The 24,155-nt window shown below is 41.0% G+C and overlaps 3 protein-coding genes across 7 annotated transcripts in view; all 3 read left to right on the top strand.

Moving 5' to 3' along the window:
* The first annotated feature begins 203 nt into the window (after positions 1 to 203).
* On the top strand, positions 204 to 8,209 carry lactbl1a (lactamase, beta-like 1a). Of its 2 annotated transcripts, none has more exons than XM_036592020.1 (6): positions 204 to 309; positions 2,200 to 2,309; positions 2,547 to 2,704; positions 4,033 to 4,280; positions 6,167 to 6,272; positions 7,231 to 8,209. In XM_036592020.1, the coding sequence occupies exons 1-6, from the start codon at positions 204 to 206 to the stop codon at positions 8,207 to 8,209; spliced, it is 1,707 nt and encodes a 568-aa protein (XP_036447913.1). The 2 variants fall into 2 exon arrangements, with proteins under 2 accessions (XP_036447913.1, XP_036447914.1); XM_036592021.1 differs by having other exon boundaries at positions 204 to 323; positions 2,223 to 2,309.
* A 3,906-nt stretch (positions 8,210 to 12,115) lies between these two features.
* On the top strand, positions 12,116 to 13,534 carry LOC118822876 (guanylin-like). Its single transcript, XM_036592198.1, has 3 exons — positions 12,116 to 12,292; positions 13,045 to 13,237; positions 13,426 to 13,534. The coding sequence occupies exons 1-3, from the start codon at positions 12,221 to 12,223 to the stop codon at positions 13,488 to 13,490; spliced, it is 330 nt and encodes a 109-aa protein (XP_036448091.1). The 5' UTR covers positions 12,116 to 12,220; the 3' UTR covers positions 13,491 to 13,534.
* Positions 13,535 to 16,466: 2,932 nt separating this feature from the next.
* The window catches only part of eif4g3b (eukaryotic translation initiation factor 4 gamma, 3b), a 34,539-nt gene continuing 26,850 nt past the window's right edge, over positions 16,467 to 24,155 (top strand). For 2 of the 4 annotated variants that reach the window (XM_036592514.1, XM_036592513.1), the window contains exons 1-3: positions 16,467 to 17,112; positions 20,845 to 20,944; positions 23,249 to 23,425. In XM_036592514.1, the coding sequence (XP_036448407.1) occupies positions 16,952 to 17,112; positions 20,845 to 20,944; positions 23,249 to 23,425 (438 nt within the window). In that variant the 5' untranslated portion in view covers positions 16,467 to 16,951. The remainder of the gene's footprint in view (positions 17,113 to 20,844; positions 20,945 to 23,248; positions 23,426 to 24,155) is intronic. The other 2 variants (XM_036592510.1, XM_036592511.1) reach the window with 2 other exon arrangements.

The raw sequence follows: 24,155 nt of genomic DNA, 5'->3' as shown, positions 1-24,155 counted from the left end.
TTGTGGCTTTGGTTGGAGCTTCTCATGTTTAAATATGTTGTTCTTGAAATAAACTGAACATCATTGGCTGAACATCATTGGCTAGTGGAATATAGCTCATAACTGACAATGTTACCATAGCAGGAGTGAAGAAGTTAGTGATATTGCTTAACGTAGTCTTTCTTTGGCCTGCCAGACCGGTGGACATACAACCATCTTTCAGTATGAAGGTCAAGTGGACCAAACTAGGCATGGTCTTCTTTTTGCTGCTGTCTCTTGTCATGACTGGCTGCTTCATATGGCAGTACAGGCTTCCCAAAGCAAAACCAGGTAAGGGTGAAAAAGTGATTGTCTACATCAGCAATAGTTCCATAATATTCATGTTTGTATCTCATTTCGAAAGTCATATTTACTCTCAGTGGCAAATATGGAATTCACTTTGCCTGAAGTGGAGCATGACATTTGAAAAAGGTGCTTACAGTGCACTTAATGCCTGCAAGTACATTTGTACATTTGGCTTTCTGATCTCCTTATGCTTAATTGATCGTTTGCGGGGGAAGCCTGGGGATTACACAAAGCTTGACATAGTGGCTCACAGATTACTTTGCACTGTAAAGCCTGATTATCACTTTGGGGGAGGGGGGCGCAGAATGAACATAAAAGACTATATTATGATGAGTACCCACCCTAATGTTCCACTCCATTCCACAGCCACAGTGCATTAAATAACTGTAAATGTGATAATAATATTTTATGATAACAGCCTAAAGAAAAAAATATGACTGAATGTCCTGATTACATTACAGCATTGTTGTTCTGTAGGTAAAAGCAAGTCACTTATATGATAATGATATATGAGTTTTGCAAGAAAACTGATATTTTCTGGACTATTAAACTCTACAGGACAATGTAGTGTGTCTAACAAATTCAACAGTCGGTGTACATAATCGTACAGTTCTGTGCAAAAGCTTCATTTATTTAATTTCTAGTCATAACAGAGAACTGGGCAACCATGCAAGACCTGGTAGACCACAAAAAATTTTAATATAAACAAAACATTAATAAAAAGTATGTAAAGCTTTCAAAGTTTAGAGACAAAAGATAATCAGGCTCCACTCTTGCTTCAGATCTGAAACAATCCATGTGTTTCTGTCCATCTTGCTACTGTGAGGAAACAACTCAGTGCTATGGGTCTGAAAGGATGTGTAGCTGCCAAGAAGAACTCACTGAAAAAAAGAAAATAGGCAAATCAAACAAAGAAGCTGCAGATGTTCTCGGAAAAATAGACTGACCACCCCAGACCTCAACATCACCAACTGTGTTTGAGAGTACTTGAATAGAGAGAAGCAAAACATGCAACCAACTTCTAAGACTGAACTTTAACAGAAAATAACAGCCTCAATAACTAAATATAATGTTTTTTTCTGTATTTATTGTGTCCACCTTTTGCCTTTATTACAGTGTCTGTTCTTTCAGGAGGCTTTCTGTTTTTCAAAGAAATCTGCAGGAATATTGTAGAAGTGTGGAAAAAATATTGTAGCATCTAGACATGAAGAACCAGAGGGAAACATTAGGAATGCAGGCAAATGCTCTTTTATTGAACTGACAGCAAGGGAGGACCGCCGGTCAGTGCTATTCAAGCAGCCAGGATAGCAGGCAGGTCACTTTAGCCATACACTTTCTCTTTATGTATATAACACTGACACCAATTAACCCACAGCCCAGCACAGAGTAGCACAGTTAACACTGCCTCACTAATAACGTCCACAACAACAGTAATAGAACAAATGTCTTTCTCTTTCCTTAATGGGAGCCCAGCACCTCCTGAGAGTCACTTTGCATGGCCACTTTGCATGGCCATGTCTCCCACGGGATGCTACAATATTCCTGCAGATTTCTTTGAAAAACAGAAAGCAAGTCTCCCAAAAGAATGGAAGCTGTAATAAAGGAAAATGCTGGACAAACTAAAAATTACATTATAATTAGTTGTTGATGTTGTTATTATCTGTTTAATACATGTTTGTTGCTTTTTTCCTGATGCTGAAAAATGAATAACTTGAATGGCCATTTTGTCTGGAAATAAAAAAGGGGGGTCTCTGACTTTTGCACAGTCCTGAGTAGAAATCTTTGAGCCTTTCATCTTAAACGTCTCGTTTCCTTTACCTCTTGATGTTGCAGATTCCTCTTCTTACAATAAACATCTTCTCATGTTTGTTTCAGAGGCTGAAACGATAATGCACGAGTTAAAAGAGGAAAAGCTATGCCCGCGTTTCCCAGAGCCTGCACCACTGGAGCACCCCATCCCTGTCCTCATGGAGGCTCTGGAAAAGGTCAGGCCATAGTGTTTGACAACAAACCATGAGAAAGACATCCCAGCAGATTCGCTGTGTGTGGATCAATAACTTGCTCCAGACTGTTTTTTGTTGCCCTGTAGAGTAGGAAGGGGATTTATTACATTCATCTAATCTCAGTACAATACTGTAAATAAATACTCCATGTTCGTTCAATAACATTTGAAAAGCATTATGATCAGGTTGATCAGCAGTAATAAACCTATTCCTGTCTAGGTGGATGCTCTATTGAGGAACAGCATTGACACAACAAGACTGCCAGCGATCTCAGCCATCGTCATATATAATGACTCTGTACTGTGGAATGGAAACTTCGGTAGAAGAAATGCCAGTGACCCAACGTCTCCTCCACCAAATGAGTACACAGTTTACAGGTGAGGAACTATAAAATCAGTTAGCTCTCATGTGTGCTTTGCTGTACATCATATGGATTCTCATTCCATTGTCATATGCTAAACCAGTGCTTCCCAACCATGGTCTTGGAGAACGCTGCCCACTTTAACCCAGGAAGGGGATTAGTTGTTTTGGGAGCAGGACAAACACTAAAATGTGCAGGGCAGAGGGTCTAGGACCAAGGTTGGGAACCACTGGGCTAAACTACTGATTGAATTTCATAACCTTAATCAGTGGTACAGTTTTGATCCGGATCTAGACTAGATCCAGAAACTTTAAGAAATGTCAGGGTTCATGTGTAGTATATTCATTCTTAAAGATAGACGTGCCTAAAAGCGTTCTTTGGAGCGATATTGTAAAACACTGCTGTCGGAGCAAAACCTTCTCCATTTTTGTCATTTTTCAGTTTTTGACAATTTGAAAATGCTGTTGGCATTTAAATTGTGTGTACATTTGGTAGTGAATGGGCCAAAAGAAATGGCTCAAAATTACCTGGAATAAAAACTTTGACCATTGACTTACATTAAAAGTAAAGCATGTTTTTCCATCTCCTGTAGAGTTACCATTTTGGAGACACAAGGTTTTGCTCCGACAGCAGCAGAAAGACCATTTACAGTTACAGCAAAAGTGTGAGCAACCCTTTTTAAAGTACATATATTGTTAAAATAAGAAAAAAATCTAGCACATCCTCTACAGAGAACACACTTCTGCACATTGTAATAAGCAAGTGCTGTTTGTTTCCTGAATTTAATGTTGGGGAAAAAATTGTTTAACAAAAAAATAGAAATTGTGTGCTAAAAATTACATTAAAATGCCATATAAACATATGTTTATTCTCTGTAGAGGATGTTTAAGCTTCACAAAACAACAAAATGTAACACAACCAGGAATATTCAGAATTTTGCTCACAACTGTTTGTAGCAGATGCACTTGTTCAAAGCAAGATTTTATCATGTTACAGAGGGAGATAAATGTAGGGTTAGGAGTCTTTCCCAAGGCATAGTTTTGGCATAGTATGGTGTGCCTGTCTGATCAATCCCCAGTCTGCTGTGTGAAGGGCAGCAGCATAACCCACTACACTACACCAACTTCTAAAAACTCCTTTTGGTTCCCTAAAGAACCTTACAGTGGATGGTGCTTTGAAAGTGAGATGTGCAAGTGTGCAGAACATTTTTTAAAGTTTAAAGAACCTTCCACATAATGTACCAACTAGTTTTTTTTCCCTAAAACTGTATCTCCAACCCATGAACATTACAGAGAGTGTGTGCAGTCCCTGTAACGCACAGTTTCACACATTTTAACATCCCAGAATTGCCAGTCTGTCGAAGATCTTCCCCACTCTGATGCTGTATAAGTTGTGGGAGGACGGCGACATAAGCTCTCTGGATGACCCTCTGGGGAAGTATGTGAAGAATTTCACCATAAAGAATCCTCTTGGGAAAGAGGGGGATCCAGAGCTGAAGCCTCTCCCAGATAGACGGGTGTCCAGGAGCAGAGGCGAGATGCCGGTCCGTGGTCCCTCTGTCACTCTCAGAAGGATGGCCAGTCAACTGTCAGGTCAGTCCTGAGTTTCCTACACCAGTGCTTCTAAATCATGGTCGTGAGGGACCCAAGCACTGCATTGTTTTGTATTCTCTTGCTTTATCCCACTGGATTTTGCTCATTATGGATTTGATAATTACTTGATATGTTGACGCAGGTGTGTTAGAGCAGGAAAAACACTAGTTTGTACACTGAAGTGTGATGCATTGAATTCAATGTAATACATTGCATTTACATTATTTGAATGTTTAAATCATTTCCACATAAACAAATTATATTGCATCAAAAGTAAGTTGAATGAAGGAGAAATGTGTATTGATATTTTTTTTTCTGTGTCAATGATGCACAATTAAGTTAATCAAGTTAATTCAATGCATTCCTTGTTTAAGTGTAGTACCCTGATGCATCAGAGATTAGGGATACACTATGATATCAGACTCATGTTGTTATGGGCAGATAACTATTGGCATCAGCCAGGTGTTTAGATTTGACTCATATTTCAAACTGATGTTTGATGACATATTTATTGTACTCTAGAAGAGCAGAATATTTAGTTGATGTTGGCATATTTTCCTAAAATATCTGCATTTTATTCATTTACTCGCCTTTTTGACTCTCTACAAACAAGTGTTACATTTCTCTGTAATGCTCATCCAAGTGGATCTAGTTTTTCTACATTTAAGAAATGTTCATATATCAGTATCAGCAGATATGTACATGAAAAATGTCTGATATCAGCCCACAGTTCTCATATTGATGCGTCCCTATCAGACACCACCATTCAATTCTTTCATTTTCAGTCCAAACAGTCATTAAGTATGAGTTTTTCATTTTTCATCAAGAAAGAAGCAGAAAACATGTTTTTAACAAAAATATATACAACAAGTATTCAGTGTGTCCACGAGTCTTAGAAGCTGGTGGGATTTTCTACCTCTCATGAACTAAGTGATCCCAAACACATTCAGTGATGTTGAGATCTGGACTCTGGAGTGGCCAGTCCATTGTTCTGAGAACACCAGCAGCTTCTTTGTTTGATTTCCAAACTGTCTTCTTTTTTGTCTATTTCCTTTTCTCTGTAACAGATTATTCAAAGCTAGAGATCCTTTCAGACTCATAGCATTAAGTTGTATTTTGTGGAATGATGGACAGAAACTTGTGGATTTTTCAGATCTGAACAAGAGTGGAGCTTGATTTTCTCCCATCTCTCAAAGATCAAAGCCTTTAGTACTATGTATCTGATAGTGTCAGTTTTGGTGGTCAATGAGTGTTTTGCACAGTGGTTAGAAGTCCTGTTTTATACCTGTTTTTTCTTCAGAAACATCTCCTGAAAAATAAATAACTTGACTGGAATTTAAATACATGAAGGTGGTCTTGAACTTTTGCACAGTACTGAATGCCACACTGACCACAAAACTGTTACCTAACACAGATTTTGGCACTAGACACAAAAGAGCTGACTGACCTCATTGAATTGATTATAAAAGTGTGCTGTAGTTGCTATAAATATACAAATGTGAAAGGTGAGGTCTGAAATTAGATAAAGCGTTTCTAAATGTGGAGTCACTGCGCTTGCTGTAATCAGCTCTGCCACCTGAAAACACATTATAACAGAACAGGATCCTCTCAGACTGGTTCAGCATGTGGTTCAAAATTAGCCTGCCAATGTCCTTAACAGACATTCAGCGAGCTTAGTCTGGGCAAGTGCTCACTTGTCATGCTAGCAATAATGGCACTGACCAGATTGGTGTGAAAATGAAATCACTCCAGGTGATAAATTTAGCATTACGTTTTATTTTCCAGCTATATTAAATGTTTGGACAGGACAATTCATTGTTAACATACCAGAATGAAATTACCGCTTGTACTGCAAGGTGTCTAAGATAATATACCACTGACTGCAGGGTTACCCAGGCGACTCAGAGGGACCACTCTGCTCTGGAACGGCCAAACTCAGACTGCAGTTGATTTATTGCAGGACGATGTTCTTGTGGCAGACCCGGGAACAAAGTAAGTAACTGACTGTGTGACACAGCAGTTCTGTATTTTCTGCATTTATTGTACATTTTTGCCTTTTCACTCATCTAACACAGCTTATCAGCTGGACACACTTATCAGTTAATATTCGATGAGATGAAATATTTGTAAAGAACTTCTTTAAGAGTGTGAATTTATTAGAGTTCTTTTTAGTTATATTTAGATAACTAGGTAACTATTTAGAGGCTACAGATGCTAAACCGCTACTGTCTCTGACTTTGCATCTACATGATGAACCAAAAGGTAAATGTGTCTAAAACAGTGGACACTGACTGCAGTGCTCAGAATGATCCACTACCCAAATAATACCTGCTCTGTGGTGGTCTTGTGGAGGTCCTGACCATTGAGGAAATGGGGAAAATGGTATATGTATACAAAGTATGCAGAGAAACAGATGGACTACAGTCTGTAATTGTAGAACTACTATTCTCCTATATGGTGAGTGGAGCTGATAAAATGCACAGTGAGTGTAGGAACAAGGGGGTGGTTTAATGTTATAGCTTTTTTTACTGTTATTTATTTATGTATCAGTCATTCATTTTTTTTTATTTTGCCACATTTTGTCCTATGTACAATTTATTCATATATTTATTTACTAATTTCTTTTTTATTTGGCATGTTTGGCCCTTCACAGTCCTTAACTTTGGCCATGATGAACAATGAACATGGAATTATAATTAAACACTTGAAAGTACAAGCAACACATGTGCAAGGTTCCAAGTGGGATCTACCTTCTGGCACAGTTTATTTCAAACCGTAATCTACAGTTACTCACCTGGTTGTAACATTCAGAAGCTCCAGAAAACACTAGATTAGCTGGATCAGGTGTGGTAAATTAGGAATGGTATATTTTTTCCGCAAGCTTCGATCTCCAGTGCACTAGAGTGCGCTTTCTCTGACAGAGGTATCCCTTCCTCCTCTCTATCCCCAGATGCCACTACAGTAACCTGGCCTTCTCCCTGCTGGCCCACGTTATGGCAGAAAAGGTGACAGGAACCGATTACCAGAGCTGGGTGACCAAAAATATCCTCCAGCCATTAGGCATGGAGGACACCAGCTTTGACATCACCTCAGACACAGAGCGCCAGATGGCAGTGGGAGTTTACTCGAGTGGACAGCCTGCGCCCCTCTACGACCTCGGCTGGTACCGGCCCTCTGGACAGATGTATTCCACTGTGGCAGACATGGCCAAACTGGTGATGGTTCTGCTGGGTGCATATAACCGCAGAATCCTCCGGGACGACACCCTTAAGACCATGCTGACACCTCTCTTCCGCTGTGACAGCACCTACTTTGCAAACCAAACGGGCACACCTTGGGAGGTATATGACCAGCTGGAGTACCAGATTATCCGTAAAGACGGAGATCTGGACGGCTATTCCGCCTCCCTCTCTCTTGTGCCACGGCTAAAGCTGGGCTTAGTCATTTTGATGGCTGGGACCAAGCCTGCCAACACGGACCTTGTGACCAAGGCCTACAGTTACCTCGTCCCTGCCATGGAGAGTGCCTTCAGAGACGCACCTCGCGTCCTTATCCCTCCTCCTGATTCGGCTCCCTATGTGGGCTATTTTACCTACAGTAACATGACCTTCTATGAGATCAAAGCTGGGTCAGAAGGGGTGCTGTCCATGCAGCAGTTTGGGCCAGAGGTGGATGCAATGGTGCCTCTGAAGTACAGGACTTGGAAGTTAAGTTATTTGGAGGAAAGGGTGTTCCAGGTGGTGTTTGAGAAGGAGTACCCATGTCAGCTGAAAGTCAATACCGCTTCTGTTTCAATGGAGTCTCAGGACAGACAGCTGTTTAACTTTTACAGCTTTAACAAGAAGGGCCTCACACCTGGATTTGATGCCCCTGGTCTAAACACGTACAAAGTGATGCGAATAGCGAACAAACCTATTTTCACCAACTAAGGAAATCAGTGGTTCTTATGTGAAGAAGGACATGGTACTGTCATTGGATTTAAAGACATGTAAACTAATGATAAAAGGCTCTTTTATTTGTGTGGTAATACTGACACGAAATGAATGCCTCCCACTAAGAACACGCTTCAATGATTTTGATTTTGCTGCATAAATACTTCACCAGGGTGATCGTTTATCGAATTTATTAGCAAACATATCTTTAATCACACAAAGCTCAGGTAGAGACACATACGTTCTTAATTGAATGACAACTTATAAGTGCCTTTATAATATAAGGTCCTACACAAACTTTGGCCCAGTCAAGTTGCATTTTGTTGAGTTTTTAAGTGAAAATGACTACAAACCTTTACAGAGCGAGCACTCCTGCAAACTGTAAAACAAATACTGCTTTTTTGCAAAATTTAACATATTGGGGAAAAATAAACAGAAAATGTGGCCTGTGCTAAAGTAAAGGTACAATTAATGTTTTATGTTTTTTTCCAATATGTTAAATTTAGCAAATAAATTGAAATTGTGCACCAGAAAATGGAAGAAAAATGTCAAATTTAACTTTATACTCTGTAGAAAATGTGTTCATCTATTTTCACTGAAATGTCATTTGTCCAGGGGTCTTCAAATTTTTGCATACAACTGTATATTGAATCCTGACTTCAGCTCTGTCATGTAATTTAGTCAGATTTTCAGGCCTGAGACATGACTATAGAGTGGCTCATGTTTATATTCTAAATGGCTGTCTGTACATTTTGTCAGAGGTGACATGGAAAATTGCTCTGAAAACAGCTCTGTGCTTTTTAATGTGATATGAGTGCATGCACATGCCTCAAAATAATAAACTATTCTGCTGAACTTTCTCCAAATTTAGTCTGATTACCTGTATGCTTTAATTCACTACATAAGCTGGTGACACCAATTCAACAGGTCAGTTCCTTAACCATGTCATGTCAAAGCAAAAAATAAAAATAAAAAAATAAGTAAATAAAAAATAAGTCCTTTATGCTAGGGCTTTAAACGGGGATCAGAAATTGCATTTTGCGATTTCTCCTTGTTTGTTTGAGAAATGTTCATATAATTTTTAAATTTTATAGAAGAAGAAAAGGTAGAATGCATAACTGCAGTAAGCACCATAAAAAGAAAATATCAAGCATCCCCAAAGGCTCCCCATGTACTAAATGAGCGGTTCTTAACCTGGGGTAACAACACTTAACCAAGTAGTTAAACCAGCAGCTTCTCTATCTTACAAACCAGTGGTTCTCAACCTTGGTCCTGGAGGACCCCCTGCCCTTGTGTTTTCCTGCCCAAATTTACCCACTTCAATTCAGAAAGGGCTCGTTAATTGGATCAGGTGTGTTGGGAGCGGGACAAACACTAAAATGTGCAGGGCATGTAGTCCTCCAAGACCAGGGCTGGGAACCACTGATATAAACCAGGGGTGGGGAACTCAGGTCCTGGAGGGCCAGATTCCTGCACAGTTTGGTGATCATTTACATACTTAAGCACACCTGATTTAACTCAACAGTTAATTACCAGGTCTGATCGGTGTGCTAGAGCAGAAACATTACCAAACTGTGCTGAACATGGCCCTCAGTTCCCCACCCCTGTAAGAAACACTCTCTTTCACTCACTTATCATCTAAGCCGCTTATCCTCCTGGGTCACGAGTGGTGCTGGAGCCTATCCAAGCACTAATTGGGCGTAAGGCATGAAACACCCTTGACAGGTCGCCAGTCCATCATAGGGCAAACACACAGACATAGACAATCACACACAAACACACTCACTTAAAGGTACAGCAATGGTTTTAAGGCACAACTGTAATTAAGGTACATATTTCTACCTTTTAATGGCTGGAGGGCTGGAGAGAAAGGGGATGTGGAGTCAATACTCAAATCAAATTTCAGTGGATTATGGTAGAATTATGTTCCCCAACTAAACGTACTGAAGATGTACACTTGAGGGTACCACCTCAGTGACCTTTTTTCTGATAGTGTAGGGTGAATAAGCACTCATGAGCACTTACAGCTGTTCCTCCTTCATTGACTCATTAGGACTCCTCAATTGCTTAAGTTATTGTGAAGTCTTGCTAATGTTACCAGCACACAAGCCTTATTTCCTGTTTTCTAATTTTATCCCAGTATCTAGTTCCTTGTACCTCTGTGTCCAGGAAATTAATGCAGGCTTCTGGTGAGTTGTCCAGCCTTCCAGAAGTAGGCGTGCCTCCTTTACAGTCATCCTGCTAGTAAATGCGACAAGTTTCCCAGTCGATGTACGGATTTCCTCCTTTAATGTTCCTTTTCCCTATCTAGTAGAAACACCTCTTCCTGAAAAAGTTATCAGCCATTATCATGTCTTAATTTACAGACAGAGCTCATAAGTGGGGTAGCTCATGGAGTACTGAGCAAATGGGTACTGAAACTAAGACTATTCATTGCTTCACAGCCCTTTTCCAGGTTAAATTTAGCAGTCTATCAGACAAGGACGTCCAGAAGGGGCATGTTGACCAATTTTTTCCCTGCATGTTTTGCACAACCTTTGCCAATGTACATTCCTGTCTTGCTTGGTAGCCTCGGTGAAGATTTTATTCTGGTCATCAAAGGCAAGCAGTTCCTGGTTCATGCACCTTAGTTGTAGTTATTGGTTTGTTCCAGCTCCAGACGCTCTGTTGCCTCCAGTTTCAGCTTACATCTGCCATTCAAGCCTGGTTCCAGCCTGAGGGAAGTCTGAGGTGGAGGCTTTGGCAGCCTGATCCTGGGTGCTCCAGCTCCTCCAACCATGCCTGCTTCAGTCCTAGTTGCAGTCCAGATCGGGTCCCAGTAAAGCTGCACCTGCACTATTAGAAATAAAGGTTCTGTGCAGGTACATTTTTTTTTATCAAGGTACAAACAATGTAAATGTTCCCTCAAAGGTACAACAGCGGTTTTAAGGTCCAACTGTGTACCTTAAATATGTTTTTCCAAGTGAAAAGTATGTATTTGTACCTTTTTTATAAACTAATGTTTTAAAACAGAACAATAAAATACAAAGCCTGGAGACGACACGGGGTGTGTGGAGTCAATACATCTTAGAAAATATAATTTCAATGGATTATGGTACAATTATGTTCCTTGACTAAAGGTACTGAGATGCACCGCTGAGGGTACCGCCCCAGCGACAGTTTCATACCTTTATGTCTGAGATTGTGGCAACTAACGGTTCAGTACTATCTTTGCGTCTGTTTCCTTTCTCCCTTCTCTTTTTCTGTCCTTAATGTCCTACAGAGGGTCCTGTTCCTCCTCTGGCAGTCTCTGTGGTCTCCTGTGCTTCAGCTGTCATCTCAATGGTACCACAGGTCAGCTCTGCTGTCCCAGGCTCTGCGGCCTCATATTTTGGCACAATCCAAGTAATCCCAAACACACTCACTGATGTTGACATCAGGGCTCTGGTTTGGCCAGTCCACTGTAACACTTGCAGCTTATCTGTTTGATTTGTAAATGTTCTTCCTTTTTAGTCTATTTCTGTTTTTCAGTAATAGCTTCTTAACAGCCGCACATCCGTAGCTTTAAGTTCTAAGGAGTTCCGTTTTTTTGAACTCTGTTTTTTGCTTACTTTCCCTTGCATTTCCCCTCATCTAATCTCATCAGAAATTTCTCCTGAAAAATGAATAACTTGAAAAATTAATTTAATGGCGGTATTGACAGGGAATCAAATCAGTGAAAAGTGGTCTCTGACTTTTGCACTGGACTGGCTGTGTGCAGGAAGCTGGGCAGAACTCAAATCTGACACCCCATGAATCAGTTATCAAAGTTTTACTTTAGAATGCCTGGTAAACACTGCTGAATCACGTTGTTTGTCTCTCCCAGAGCAACAATACAATAGTCATTACTGTTGTAAATTGTCTTGGAGTTCATTAACGAGAGAGGAGACCATAAAATGAGGATAAGGAACAGAGAGGAAACTTTAAAAGGAGAGTGAGAAAGTGCAGAGGACACGACGACTTGAGAATGCGCTACAGGCTAAACAAAAGATGAAGATGTTATTGCCCACAATCCTACTGATTCTGGTCTTCAGCCTAAACTCAGAAGCTGTGACTGTTCGAGTAAGTATTTAACATCATGATTGTATTTACTACTATTGTGCAATACAAACCTGCAACATCTTTAAATCAAACATTACTACGCACTCCCTGCGATGGACTGGTGACCTGTCCAGGGTGTATCCTGCCCTCCACCCAATGACTGCTGGGATAGGCTCCCCCGCGACCCAGAAGGATAAGCAGCTTAGAAGATGAATTACTACACACTTCAAAAGGATGATTCTTCAAGGGTTCCTTAGTAAAGGAAAAGGTTCTATTTAGAACCATAAGTTCTATATAGAACCATTTCATGCTTAAATGACTCTCTGTGTGGTGAAATGGTTTTTCAAATTGGTGGAGAATGTGTTGTATATGGTTCTATATAGAACCTTTTTGAAAATGGTAGTGTGTATTGCCAAAAAGGGTTCTTCTATTGTTACAAGCTTGACATTGACCAGAGATGCAAAAAAAGCAGCTATAGCTGAGCTAAAGAGCAAAGTAAGTCTGCGTTTTCGCTTATATTTTTAGCCTATACTAGCACATTAGCACATACTGGGGCATATTTACAGCCAAGATGATAAAATGGACATAAGATGTTGTAGCTCCTAAGGTGGTTTGATAAAGGGCAAAATGGCTCTTCTTAACATTTGGGTTGCCGGCTTCTGGTTTAGGCTATTCTCTCCACCTCTGGACATATAAACATGTAAAACACAAAGCCTTGGAACCAGGTGCATAAACGTTAATATTTTACTGTAAACGCTTTTCTCTTTCTTCAGGAAGGAGAATTCTCTTTCTCACTAGAGTCAGTGAAAAAACTCTGGGCCATCATGGCTGAAGATATCCCAGCCAACCAGTACAATCGTCTAGCTATAAACAAGGTGATGGCGGTGTGCAAAAACCCAGTCATTCCTAAAGAGTTTGAGCCTCTGTGCCAAAGCAAACATGCAAGAGCTTCTTTCTCCAGACTTGGTAAGCATGCAGCACACAGATAACACAATGATGAGGATGTTCCACAGAAAACAGCAATAATAATATCAGAAGTCCATGTTTGTTTACTTACATTGATTCTCTTCCTGATAATAACAACATATCCTTTTTCCTGAAAGTATTCTTGTAAATTACTGGACATGAATGATTTCTTGTCATGCTTCCTGCAGCACTTCTTGCCAGGCGCTCTGGTGTTTGTGAGATTTGTGCATATGCTGCTTGTACTGGATGCTGAACATGTCTCACGAGGACACTTCTGGTTGCTGAACAAGTTTTAGAGGGATGCTTCTGTTGTGCATTTACTTTTTTGTTTATATACAACACAGAAGTACAGAAATATGATGCACAGATGTGCATCAAGTTGCAGGCTGCATTTGCTAAACAGTTTTTATGTGCACTTGCTATTGTAAATATGCTTTACTTTTTCAAAGCTCTGTTATAACAGCTCTATAGTTTGTGTTATTTCATTTGTCCTAAATGATCCACTGTATATCTCTGAAAAACTTTTTTTGTCAACACTTTTTATAACACACACTTTAAAACATAATTCATTTTCTTCATTGTTATTAAAACTAAACTGAACTTTATTTGAAATCAGTTTGCTTATTTCTATTTGCTATTTTGCAAATTTGACTGTTTGACAAAGGAAACTCACTGCTTTACTGTTTCCAAACTGCCCTCTACTGGTAATCCGAGAGCATTACCAGGCTTGTCAGTGGATCCCAAAACTAGCCCTGCCCCATACTCTGCATATTTTTGTGAGTTCCCTACTCCTAATACATCTGATCCACCATATGAGAAGTTTGTTAAGTGGTTAATGAGTAGAATCAGGTGTGCTAGACAAGGAAAAGTACAAAAATATGCATAGTGAGGAGATGCCAGGACTGACATTTGGAACTATGGTAAAAGAATTTACTGTATCTCTGTTAGCATTCACTCACTCTCACTCATTCATGTTCAGCAGGCTAAATCTCCAGAAGGGGGCACTATCAGTCAAATAGTTAGGGGTCCATATCAAACACTTTTTCTTGTATTTTATTTTTCTCTCTGATGTCCACTTTTGACATTTCTATAGTTTTATGTACCAAAAACAGTCTTTATGCATTTTTACATGATCAGTTACAGCCTCTCTTTATCCCTGTGCTGACAATGATCCACCAAACAAATACAACTCCATTTCCAAAAAAGTTGGGACACAGTGCAAAATATAAATAAACAATAGAATGCAATGATGTGGAAATCATTTAAACCCTATATTTAATTTAGAATTGTACAGAGACAACATATCAAATGTTGAAACTGAGAAATTTTACTGCTTTTTGAAAAATATTTACCCATTTTGAATTTAATGCTAGCAACACATTTCAAAAAAGTGGGGAAGAGGGTGTGTTTACCACTGTATTTCATCACCTCTTCTTTTAACAACACTCTCTAAGTAGTTTGGGAACTGAGGAGACCGACTGCTGTAGTTTTGAAAGTGAAATGTTTCCTGTTCTTGTTTGATATAGGATTTCAGCTGCTCAACAGTTCAGGGTCTCCTTTGTTATATTTTCCTCTTCACAATTTGCCAAATGTTTTCAATAAGTGACAAGTCTAGACTGTAGGCAGGCCAGTTTAGCTCCCAGACTCTTTTACTATGGAGCTCTACTGTTGTAATACATGCAGAATGTGGTTTGACATTGTCTTGCTGGAATAATCAAGGCCTTGCCTGAAAATGACGTTGTATAGATGGCAGCATATGCACACTAATGCACCTCTGAATACTGGCTTTTGAACTGCGCACTGATAACAAGCTGGATGGTCTTCAGCCTGGAGGACACAGTGTCCATGATTTTGAAAAAGAATTTTTAAATTTTGATTTGTCGGACCAGAGGACACTTTTCCACTTCGCTTCAGTCCATCCTACATGAGCTCTGGTGGCGTTACTGGATCCTGTTTATATATGGTTTCTTCTTTGCATGGTAGAGTTTTAACTTGCATTTGTGGATGCAGCAACAAACTGTGTTCACAGACAAAAGTTTTTGGAAGGGCTCTAAGCTGGTGCAGTGATTTCCACTACAGAACCACGACTGTTTTTAATGCAGTGCTGCCTGAGTGCCAATTTATCACAAGTTTTTTTTTAGCATTACTACTTTACTTATTTTGTTGCCCCTGTCCCAACTTTTTTGAATTGTGTTACTGGCATCAAATTAAAAATAGGAATATATTTTTATTCAAAAACACAAAATTTTTCAGTTCCAACATTTGATATGTTGTCTTTACATTATTTTTAGTTAAATATAGAGTAGACACCGGAGGGGGTCCTGTGGGCCCTGAACATTGATGAATGAGGTAAAGAAAGCCTGTTATGCATGGAGTACAATCTGTAATTGTAGAACTACAAAGCGCATGTAGATAGCAAGTGGATAATAAGAATTGAGTGTAAATCCAAAATCCATTGTACCTAATAAAGTGCCCAGTGAGTGTAATGTATTTTATAGCTTTGTTTTTTTTTTTTAGATTTAACAACAAACACATATTCGGCAATAATGCTCATAAAATTCTCCATGATTAATTGGCTTGATTTGACTCTAGTCAACTTTAATTTCTTATATAATTTAATTTCCAGCTGATCTGGATCTGGAATCTGAGCTGCATGTCCACTTATGGCCGCAAGGTGTCACTAGAACATCACCTAACGTGCTGAACTAAACCGACTGACAGAAGACTCAGTGACCCACGGACTGGAATTTAGTGAACAAGTACTGCACTGCTAGCTTGTGTTACATCCAGACTGGTTTCGAATTATTTACTTGAAAGTAAGAATCCAGAGATAAGGTGGGATTGTGTACACTTTAGACACATTAAGAAATATAAATCTCATTTATATAAATATTGAACTCGAGTATCAGTAATATAATAATAAAGGGAACGTATTGCCAACCACGTTAGTAAAGTTCAATGAATTAAAGCGAAAATTTACTCAGCAAGTGTTCATTAATATGGGTATTTTTGCGTAGGAGTCAGGGCGTAGATTTATGTGATTGTATGTAATCCCACACTGCGTTAGCCTATAAATGTGTGTCTTGTTGCACACTATCATTGAAGTTTAGGATATGAAACTGTACATTACGAAAATTACTGATCTGCCAGAAGACTTACTGTCGACGGCCGTTCCTCATTCGCTGGAATTCCGCCGGTCGAACGCTGTCGGAAACATCCGAAGTGACACGAAGCGTCAGTCCTGTAGGACTGCTGGAGGCGGCCGCAGCGCCATGTTGAACGAAGCCATCCTACTCAGTGGACAGATACTCGTGAAATAGCAGTTGTAAACTCAAGTATTATTAATTTTAGAAAGGGCACGTCGTCAAGATCGCCCTGGCAAGCAGAGACGAACTGGATCCTCGGAAACCCCGACCGGGGAGGGGGAACAGCCCCCCTACCTTCAGCAATGAAGATAAACCACAATAAGCGCTAGCTAGCTAACGTTAGCTTGCTGCTCCATCAATAAGCTAGCCAGCCTGTTAGCTAGCTAGCTAAAGCTTTCTGTCTAGCTAGCCTTTCCGCCACCGGCAAAACTTGCTTGTAAAAGGCCTGATCTTGACGCAACTTGCTTGACTAGCTGTATTTTATGCGCGTTATTTTTTTAAGCTACTAGTTATAAATAGCTAGTTATTGATTACTGTAAATATCTAGGTATAATTAGATTTTTTGGCAATGAGTTTACCGCCGAAAGCGGTGCCGAAGCCAGCCGCTGTCGCTGGTACCGGACCTGGAACCGGGCCGCCCCCCTCGACCCAGCTGCGGGCTCCCCTGGCCACAGTACCGCTGCCGGGGCCCCCGGTAGCCCAACAGCCTCCTCCGGTACCACCAACGCAGTATCCTTCATTGGAAACATATCTCTTCCCTTGTGTTGAAATTATTTGTGATTATTTAGGTTTGTTAGGAAGCGCTTTGTGTCCTTTTTTTGATTGTGTGCGGTGCCGGCTGAGCGCAACGTGAGGCGTTTCGATTGTTGTCAGTTGCCAGGAGCCGGTTTAGCTACCTGAGTTGACCTATGTATATCGCAGTGCCTTGTACATTTTGTACTACGGTAAATAATTATTTTAGCCTGGCTGGTAGCTGGTTTGATTACTGTCAAGCTGGGCAGCGTTTGGTTTCGGGGGAGTGGGTTGTTATCCTCGTACAAAGCCTGTCACAATTCCAGGCTAACCACATAGCTAACTACCACTTTCCCTGCCTAGCAAGCTAGCGTCTCTGCTAGCTGCCTGTGTGTGACTTGTAAATAAGAGAGAGCGCCGATATCGGGCATTATTTGCCCGCGTTGTTGCTGTTTATGGCGATTTGTGACGCACATTTGCCTCTATGCCAATATTATTACATCCCTCGTCATTTCTTTTACTTGCCGGTAGTTTGCGTCGTTGTGTCAGCGAGCCTGCTAACCTTACATCAATAACGAGCAATAGCGACTCAGACCGGCTGATTTTCTCACCGTTTAGCCGGCTAAGTTAGCTAGCTAGCTAGGTGAGGGGACGTGGGTGGGATGTAGACAACATTTTGAGGGCCATATTGTCTCTCTCGATTGACATCCTCAAGTTGCCAAAAGTCACTTGCTGTTCACGTCTTTTGAACGTTTTTCAGTAAACCGCCACACTCTCCCTTTCGGCATTTAAACAGCTGTGGCTGAGCCCATGTCTTTCCTCTTCTAATTGAGGGCAGTGTTTCACAATCTGTCCTACCGCAGTGCGTGTTGAGGAAACTGGAAACGTGAAGGAAACGTGTGACTGCCCACTGTTTATATGACCGGTGACAGACTTGTGTACAAGCTGTTTGTGAATGTTTTTGGGTTGTACACTATTACACTTGCTGTGTCCGTGCCAGACCACTGGAATCCCTTTTGGGATTCATTGGACAGTGCTGTCCTCATAGATACAGTGCCATCATGTCTGCTCTGACTCGTTTGACTGATCCGTTTGCTATTCAGCTGTTATGATGTTATATAGTGAAGGTATTCAGAGGGCTTTTCTGAAGTAGTTGGGAGCTGAAAGTGCCACTTGTGATGACAGACACTGACTGGCCACCTATATCGTTATGCTTGGTAAACGTTTATCGTTGAACCAATGTTGCTAGTCTTTGTTCAAGGATCAGATTTACCACTCTTGGCTTCAGTTGTAAATACCGAGAGACTGTAAATTGATGGCAGAGAGTTATTATACCTTTACACATATAATGGTTCAAAGTTTGATGATGGAAGGTTTGACCTGTGCTCAGCTGGAGTGTGGTGATGGTGTCGTCGTTTTGTAAAGTCATTCAGAGTGGGCTGATGTGAAATATGGCGATCAGACTCCTTCATAACAGCGGTGATAGGACACAGACATCCGAAACATTGTCTGAAAGCTATATCAGTTAAATGGATGACACAAAATCGTTAAAAACAGGCTACCTGGTGTCTGAGACGTTGTATTAGGATAGTCGTGTTACTCAGTTTTGGTCAAAAATGTATTTTTGAAATACACATATGCATCGGTTTTGTCCTTCCCTAGTAATTGCAGCTGTTTGCAGGTCAGAGTGATAGCAGGACATTAGATAGGTTAAACAGAATAGGAATCATATTTGCTCATAGTTCTGTTTGCTTTTCTCATTTATCTGACTCTGATTCAGGCCTGGTTTTTGGGTGCAGTCTGTAATTGTGCAAGACTGGTTGTGTAGAATAATGCTGTGTGTTGTATTTGTTTGCTTTTTTCTCCAATGTGTTGAAATATCAGTGTTCTGCATTCTGTACCAACCATTAGGGTCATTTAAGGACAAAAAGTTGCCTTATTGTTGGTTTTAGTGGTTGCTGGTCTGTCATCAGCTTCCTTGCAAAGTGTATTGAGATACTCTGACGAAAATCTAGTTAATAACCCTCTTGAGTCTCTGACTGTCTGCCACAGAGGGGCAGGGGATGCCCCAAGTGTGTTTACCGTTAATGTTTTCTTTCGTTTCTTGTTCTTGTTTGCATTGTCTTATGAATAGGTGTGAGAGTGCTTATGCAAGGGCATCACATGCTGATGCACCAGAAAAATAGTTGACTTGCATGGAGGAATTCTCTTGGTGTTGTAAGGTGATGGCTCTGGTATTTAGCTTTCACTTTGTTCCCTTGACAAAGACAGTGCTGTTTAGCATGCATGCTCAAGATTGGATTAAACTTTCAATGATAAACTTTGTGTTCACTTCTAGGAACGGTTCCTCTCCAGACCTGTTTTGTGAAAATGAGCAGACTTCTGAAAGTGTGGTTGTGTAATGAGTAAAAATTGCCCGGGTGTTACATAGTTGGCGCTTCAAAGATCAGATAATTGTAGTTTTTCATTACGGAATCTGGTCTTTATTCTGCTGAGTGCTTTTTAGAAATTGACACATTTATGTAGTAATTGACCTCCATGGGTTATTTTGAAAGAGCTCCTGGGAGATGGAGGGAAACATAAAGTGAGGAGATGTAAAAATCCTTGTCTGCAGTGTTAGAACTGAGCTTAGAGTTATAAATTACACTGTAATGCTATAAATTACCTATAACCTCTATGGGCTTCTTAAGTGTAGTTATTTAGGCAAAAAGCAAACATTACTCAGCAGCACTTTAGAGTTGACCTGGGGTAAGCCTGTGCTTTTAATTATTACCCTGACTTCATGGCACAGCACAAAGAGAAAGTTGAAATCGGTGGCTGCCAGCTGTTGTATTCATCCAGTTGCAGTAAATCCTTCATGTTCTCTGGGTGCAGCCTGAATCTGATTGAAGTGCGGCAGTAGAGGAAGGGTTCCTCCACCCTTCTAACAATGACTTTGTTTGTGAAGCGCTCAGGCTTCTGCTGGCCTGGAGACGGGAGAGGCATCTCCAGCTGTAGGGACTCCGCTGCTTTAAGAGCCTGCCACACATTCACCCACCACTGCCTTACTGGACATGTTCCACCATTCATTCAGCTAGCCAGCCAGCGGTAGGGCTTGTGTTTACAGTATAGTGCATCATCTGAGCCTGAGGCTGACATAAAAGGGGATTATTCCGAAATGAATAATTCAGAAGACAAATGTTTTGTTTGTGTATGCAGTCTAGAGGTCTTAATCTGTGGATGACCATCCTGGGTGCTGCACAAGTACGTGGTGTTTCTTCCATGCTGTGGCTCAGAGAGCTGCGGTGCGATTCCCTCAGTTTATACACTAATGGGAACAGGCATGTCTTGACAACATTGTGAATTCCAGTCCACTCAGCACACACGGCTGCCTGTATCACTGCTGCAGTTCACTCAGGCTGCTTGCCCTCAAACACTTTCTTACCAAGAGTGGGGAAGAAAGAGAGAGAATTTAAAGTGCAACAGCAGGTGGAAAAAATGAGTAATGGTATACCACAAGTTTCCATTTTTGTGTGAGCTGATGACTTAGGCTCGTCATTCCTTTCTAATGCCTGTTACCAAAGAGGGGATTCCTAGTAATAGGGAAGAATAAGAAAAATTGTTTTCTTATGAAATGATGACAAATAACTGGTTGTCTTTCTGTTATGCAGCTTTGTTTGTCGCCTGCATGCGTCTTGTGTGTTTTCCCACCTTGTTGCTGTGTTTTGCCTTAAGTAGTTGCTTCTCCAGAGTTTTCCTTAATGCGTTGCACCCCAGGATCCCCAGAGTGCAGCCACCCTTGGATGAACGAATCTTCTCCACACAGCCTGGTGTCACTGCCGTCTACAGTGTGAGTGAAATCATTTTGTCCTCTCTTCTTATTAGGGCAAATCTTGGCAAATTATTTTGACCAATGACTGACTGTGTTGGCCTGTCACAATTGTTACATAATCGCCTGATCGCAGTTGTTTTTCCACAGTTGACACCTTTCATATGTTTATGTTCCAACATACATTTTCATCCACTGGGTTGAGGCAAATGCATGTAAATAAAAGAAAGCTGTAACACGTCATGCATCTTATACAGTAACAAAAGTTCTAACATGTTAGAGAGAAGTGATGAGTAATGTTTGTTCATTTGAGCTTGAGCTGTGGCTGTTGTCGTGTAGCATCTATTAAGTATGGACAGCTATGAGGCAGGGTAGCTAATGTGTTTGACCACTTTTAAGCTTTGTACATTCATAGTTGGACATACTGAACAAAAAAGACAATTAAATTGTTAATTGCAATTATTTATATGGCAATTAATTGTCAGCTAAAATTTCATGACCGTGACAGATCTACGACAGCCATTAGTTGTGATTAATCATTAACCAGCATAGGTAAAATTAAGGACGCGGCCCATCCAGGCATGAATTATGAAACAGAAACTTACAGATCCAATAGATGACTGGCTGAGCTACGTTCTAAGATGTTGTCAACGATTGCACATAACTGATCCCTGTATTAATGCTCAGAGTAATTAAAGTGTTCCTTTTCTGTGTTAAGGCTTGTAGATATATTTTTTTTGGATATGGTACGTTGTTGTAGTTGTGCAATTCAAGATTGTTATTCCACTTGAATGATAAACCCACCTGATCAAATAGGGATTCATTGTTTTGGAAATGATTTTTTGAACAGATAGCATTGGTCAAGCAATTGTTTGTTTGTTTGTTGGTTAACAGTTCATTGGTTAATCATTTACATTTCTAGTCTGTTACACTTATGCAACACACAGATACACAAATCATTAGCTGCTTTAGCTTTATTTGTTATGCTTCGGTCTTGGTTAATGCAATCAAATAATGCGTGAACTGTTTAGCGCAAGAGATTTTGATGATTTATGTCTCAGTTCTCTTTATTAGGTCACATTTATTGAAGGAGACTTTGATACATTCGTCAGGTCCCAGCCTGAACCGTAGAGAAGGAGCAGTGGAAGCAGGTGTATTGTTACAGCTGTCAGGATCAGGTATTCTCTCAGTCAGAGCAGCAGAGTCAGAGGAAGTGTCATAGAGCAGAGGATCAGCTGAGAGGAGAGGACTACTAGTGACTGACTAAAGAGGGGAGTAGAGAGTCTGGTTAGGTTTTCTGCTGAGCTGGACTTTTCCCCCTGCTCTTGCTTCCTGTGTTGTGTCAGAGTCCTGCTGTCGGACTTGTGATCTTCCAGCTGTAGGGCTGCATTTGTGATCTTATGCCTTTGCGCACTCTCTCTCTGTTTCTACCCCCACCTCCTCACCCCGGAAGAGCCAGGGCTGGCAGATAAGCTGCGTAATCCCCGGTCAAACTGCAGAAAGTGGGTCACTCCCCACCTGTGGATGGAGCCTGGGAAAGTGGGGTTGCTGTTGAATAAGAGGCTAGAAGCAGAGCCCAGTAGTTTTCAAACGCTGATGTGCAGTTTAGCAGCCAGGTTGAATGATTGTTATTATGTGCATGTGGTGCGAGACTGGGCCCAACTATTTATTTTACAGTCAGTGCTGCCAGGTCGGGCAGGAGGCTTCCTTGTAGTTGGCCATAGGTAAGGACTCTTGCCTGCAGAGGAAAAAAAAAAACAGCAAGCAGCATTCACTGGCTGCCTTTACTCTTCTTTAATGAGTTATGGAAGTGCTGTCTGTGGCTTCTCTCAGTGCAACCGAGTTAATCTCATTATCAGTTCCCGGCCCGTGTTCACAATTTAAAATTACAGCAGCACTGTATTAAATCCCGGGTGCACTGGCCGTGGAGAAGGACCGCTTCATGTTGCGTCAAGAGCATGTTATCATGTACCGTGACGGGCAAGGTTGTAAAAGTAATTCACAGGGGAGTTTGAGGCTCTGCCGGATGAGGCTCATGCAAAAAAGATGGACGTTCATCATCTGCGAGCATGTGGTGTAACATGCCATTGCTGAAGCTCAGAGCTGGCATACTTCCCGACCTGGAGAGAAGCTGCACGGCCTTGTCACACCCGGCCAAAAATAAAGCTCTTTTTCCGTTGTTTAACTTCCTTCTTTATCCCCGTGTCGCTGCTTGTGAAGACAGGCCGCACCGCTTCTCTGGCAGTGAGAATGACTCCTATGGTATGTCTTGTTCTTTTACTTGTGCCTCTTTTCACGTTGTGCTTTCTTTCTGGTGGGTTTCAGGTACAGAGACCCCCTGGCCCCCCCTACACAGCACATGAAATCAGCAAGGGACACCCCAGCCTAGCGGCCACGCCGCCAGGCCACGCCTCTTCCCCTGGACTTTCTCAGGTATCAGTTTCCACAGTATCCACTCCGCATCTGTATGGCCACCCTAAAGGCTGGGAGGCAGGAGGAGGGGTGAGTGCACCCATGCAACTGCCTTAGAGAGAGCTTGTGTGTGTGTGTGTGTGTGTGTGTGTATATATGTCTTCACTGTTGAGCTGATCAGCATGTTAGTGTTTGCTTGTGTCGAGCTCCTTACTCAACTCTGAGATGAGTAAAAGATTATATTGCACTCGTTACCCAGACAACACACAGAAGAATAATTAGGGATGCGTGGATGCAAAAAAAAATGCTGATAATGCTGTGAATACAAACATTGCATTGTAGCTGACAAATTGGATTGCACTTGTCAGAGACCACCCTCTCATTTATTTAATTTCCATCATAAGGGTTTTAAGTTTCAAATTATTCATTTGCAGCATCTTTCAATGTTCATTCTTAGAAGTTTGTTTGCGTTTACTGTTTCTCACGATTCAAGTAATCCCAACCGCTTTCGTGATCACATCTGAGCTGTGGGATAGCCAGTTAATTGTTCTGAGAGCACCAGTGGCTTATTTGTTAGATTTGCAAATTTTCTTTTTGGTTTGTTTCCTTTTTTCAGTAACTGCTTCTTGGCAGCTACACATCCTTTAGCGCTGAGTTGTCTTCTCACAGCAGAAGGATGGACAGAAACACCTGTAGATCTTTTCAGATCTTAAAGATGAAATCTGACAGTTTTGGTGGTCTAGAAGGTCTTGAATGATTATCAGGAGTGCCATGTTCTCTGTATCTTTTTAATACTTTTTAACTCTTGTTTTTCATTTAG

Source organism: Colossoma macropomum, unplaced genomic scaffold (assembly GCF_904425465.1).
Source record: "Colossoma macropomum unplaced genomic scaffold, Colossoma_macropomum, whole genome shotgun sequence".
NCBI classification, from domain to species: domain Eukaryota; kingdom Metazoa; phylum Chordata; class Actinopteri; order Characiformes; family Serrasalmidae; genus Colossoma; species Colossoma macropomum.
This window is presented reverse-complemented; position numbering and strand designations above follow the sequence as displayed.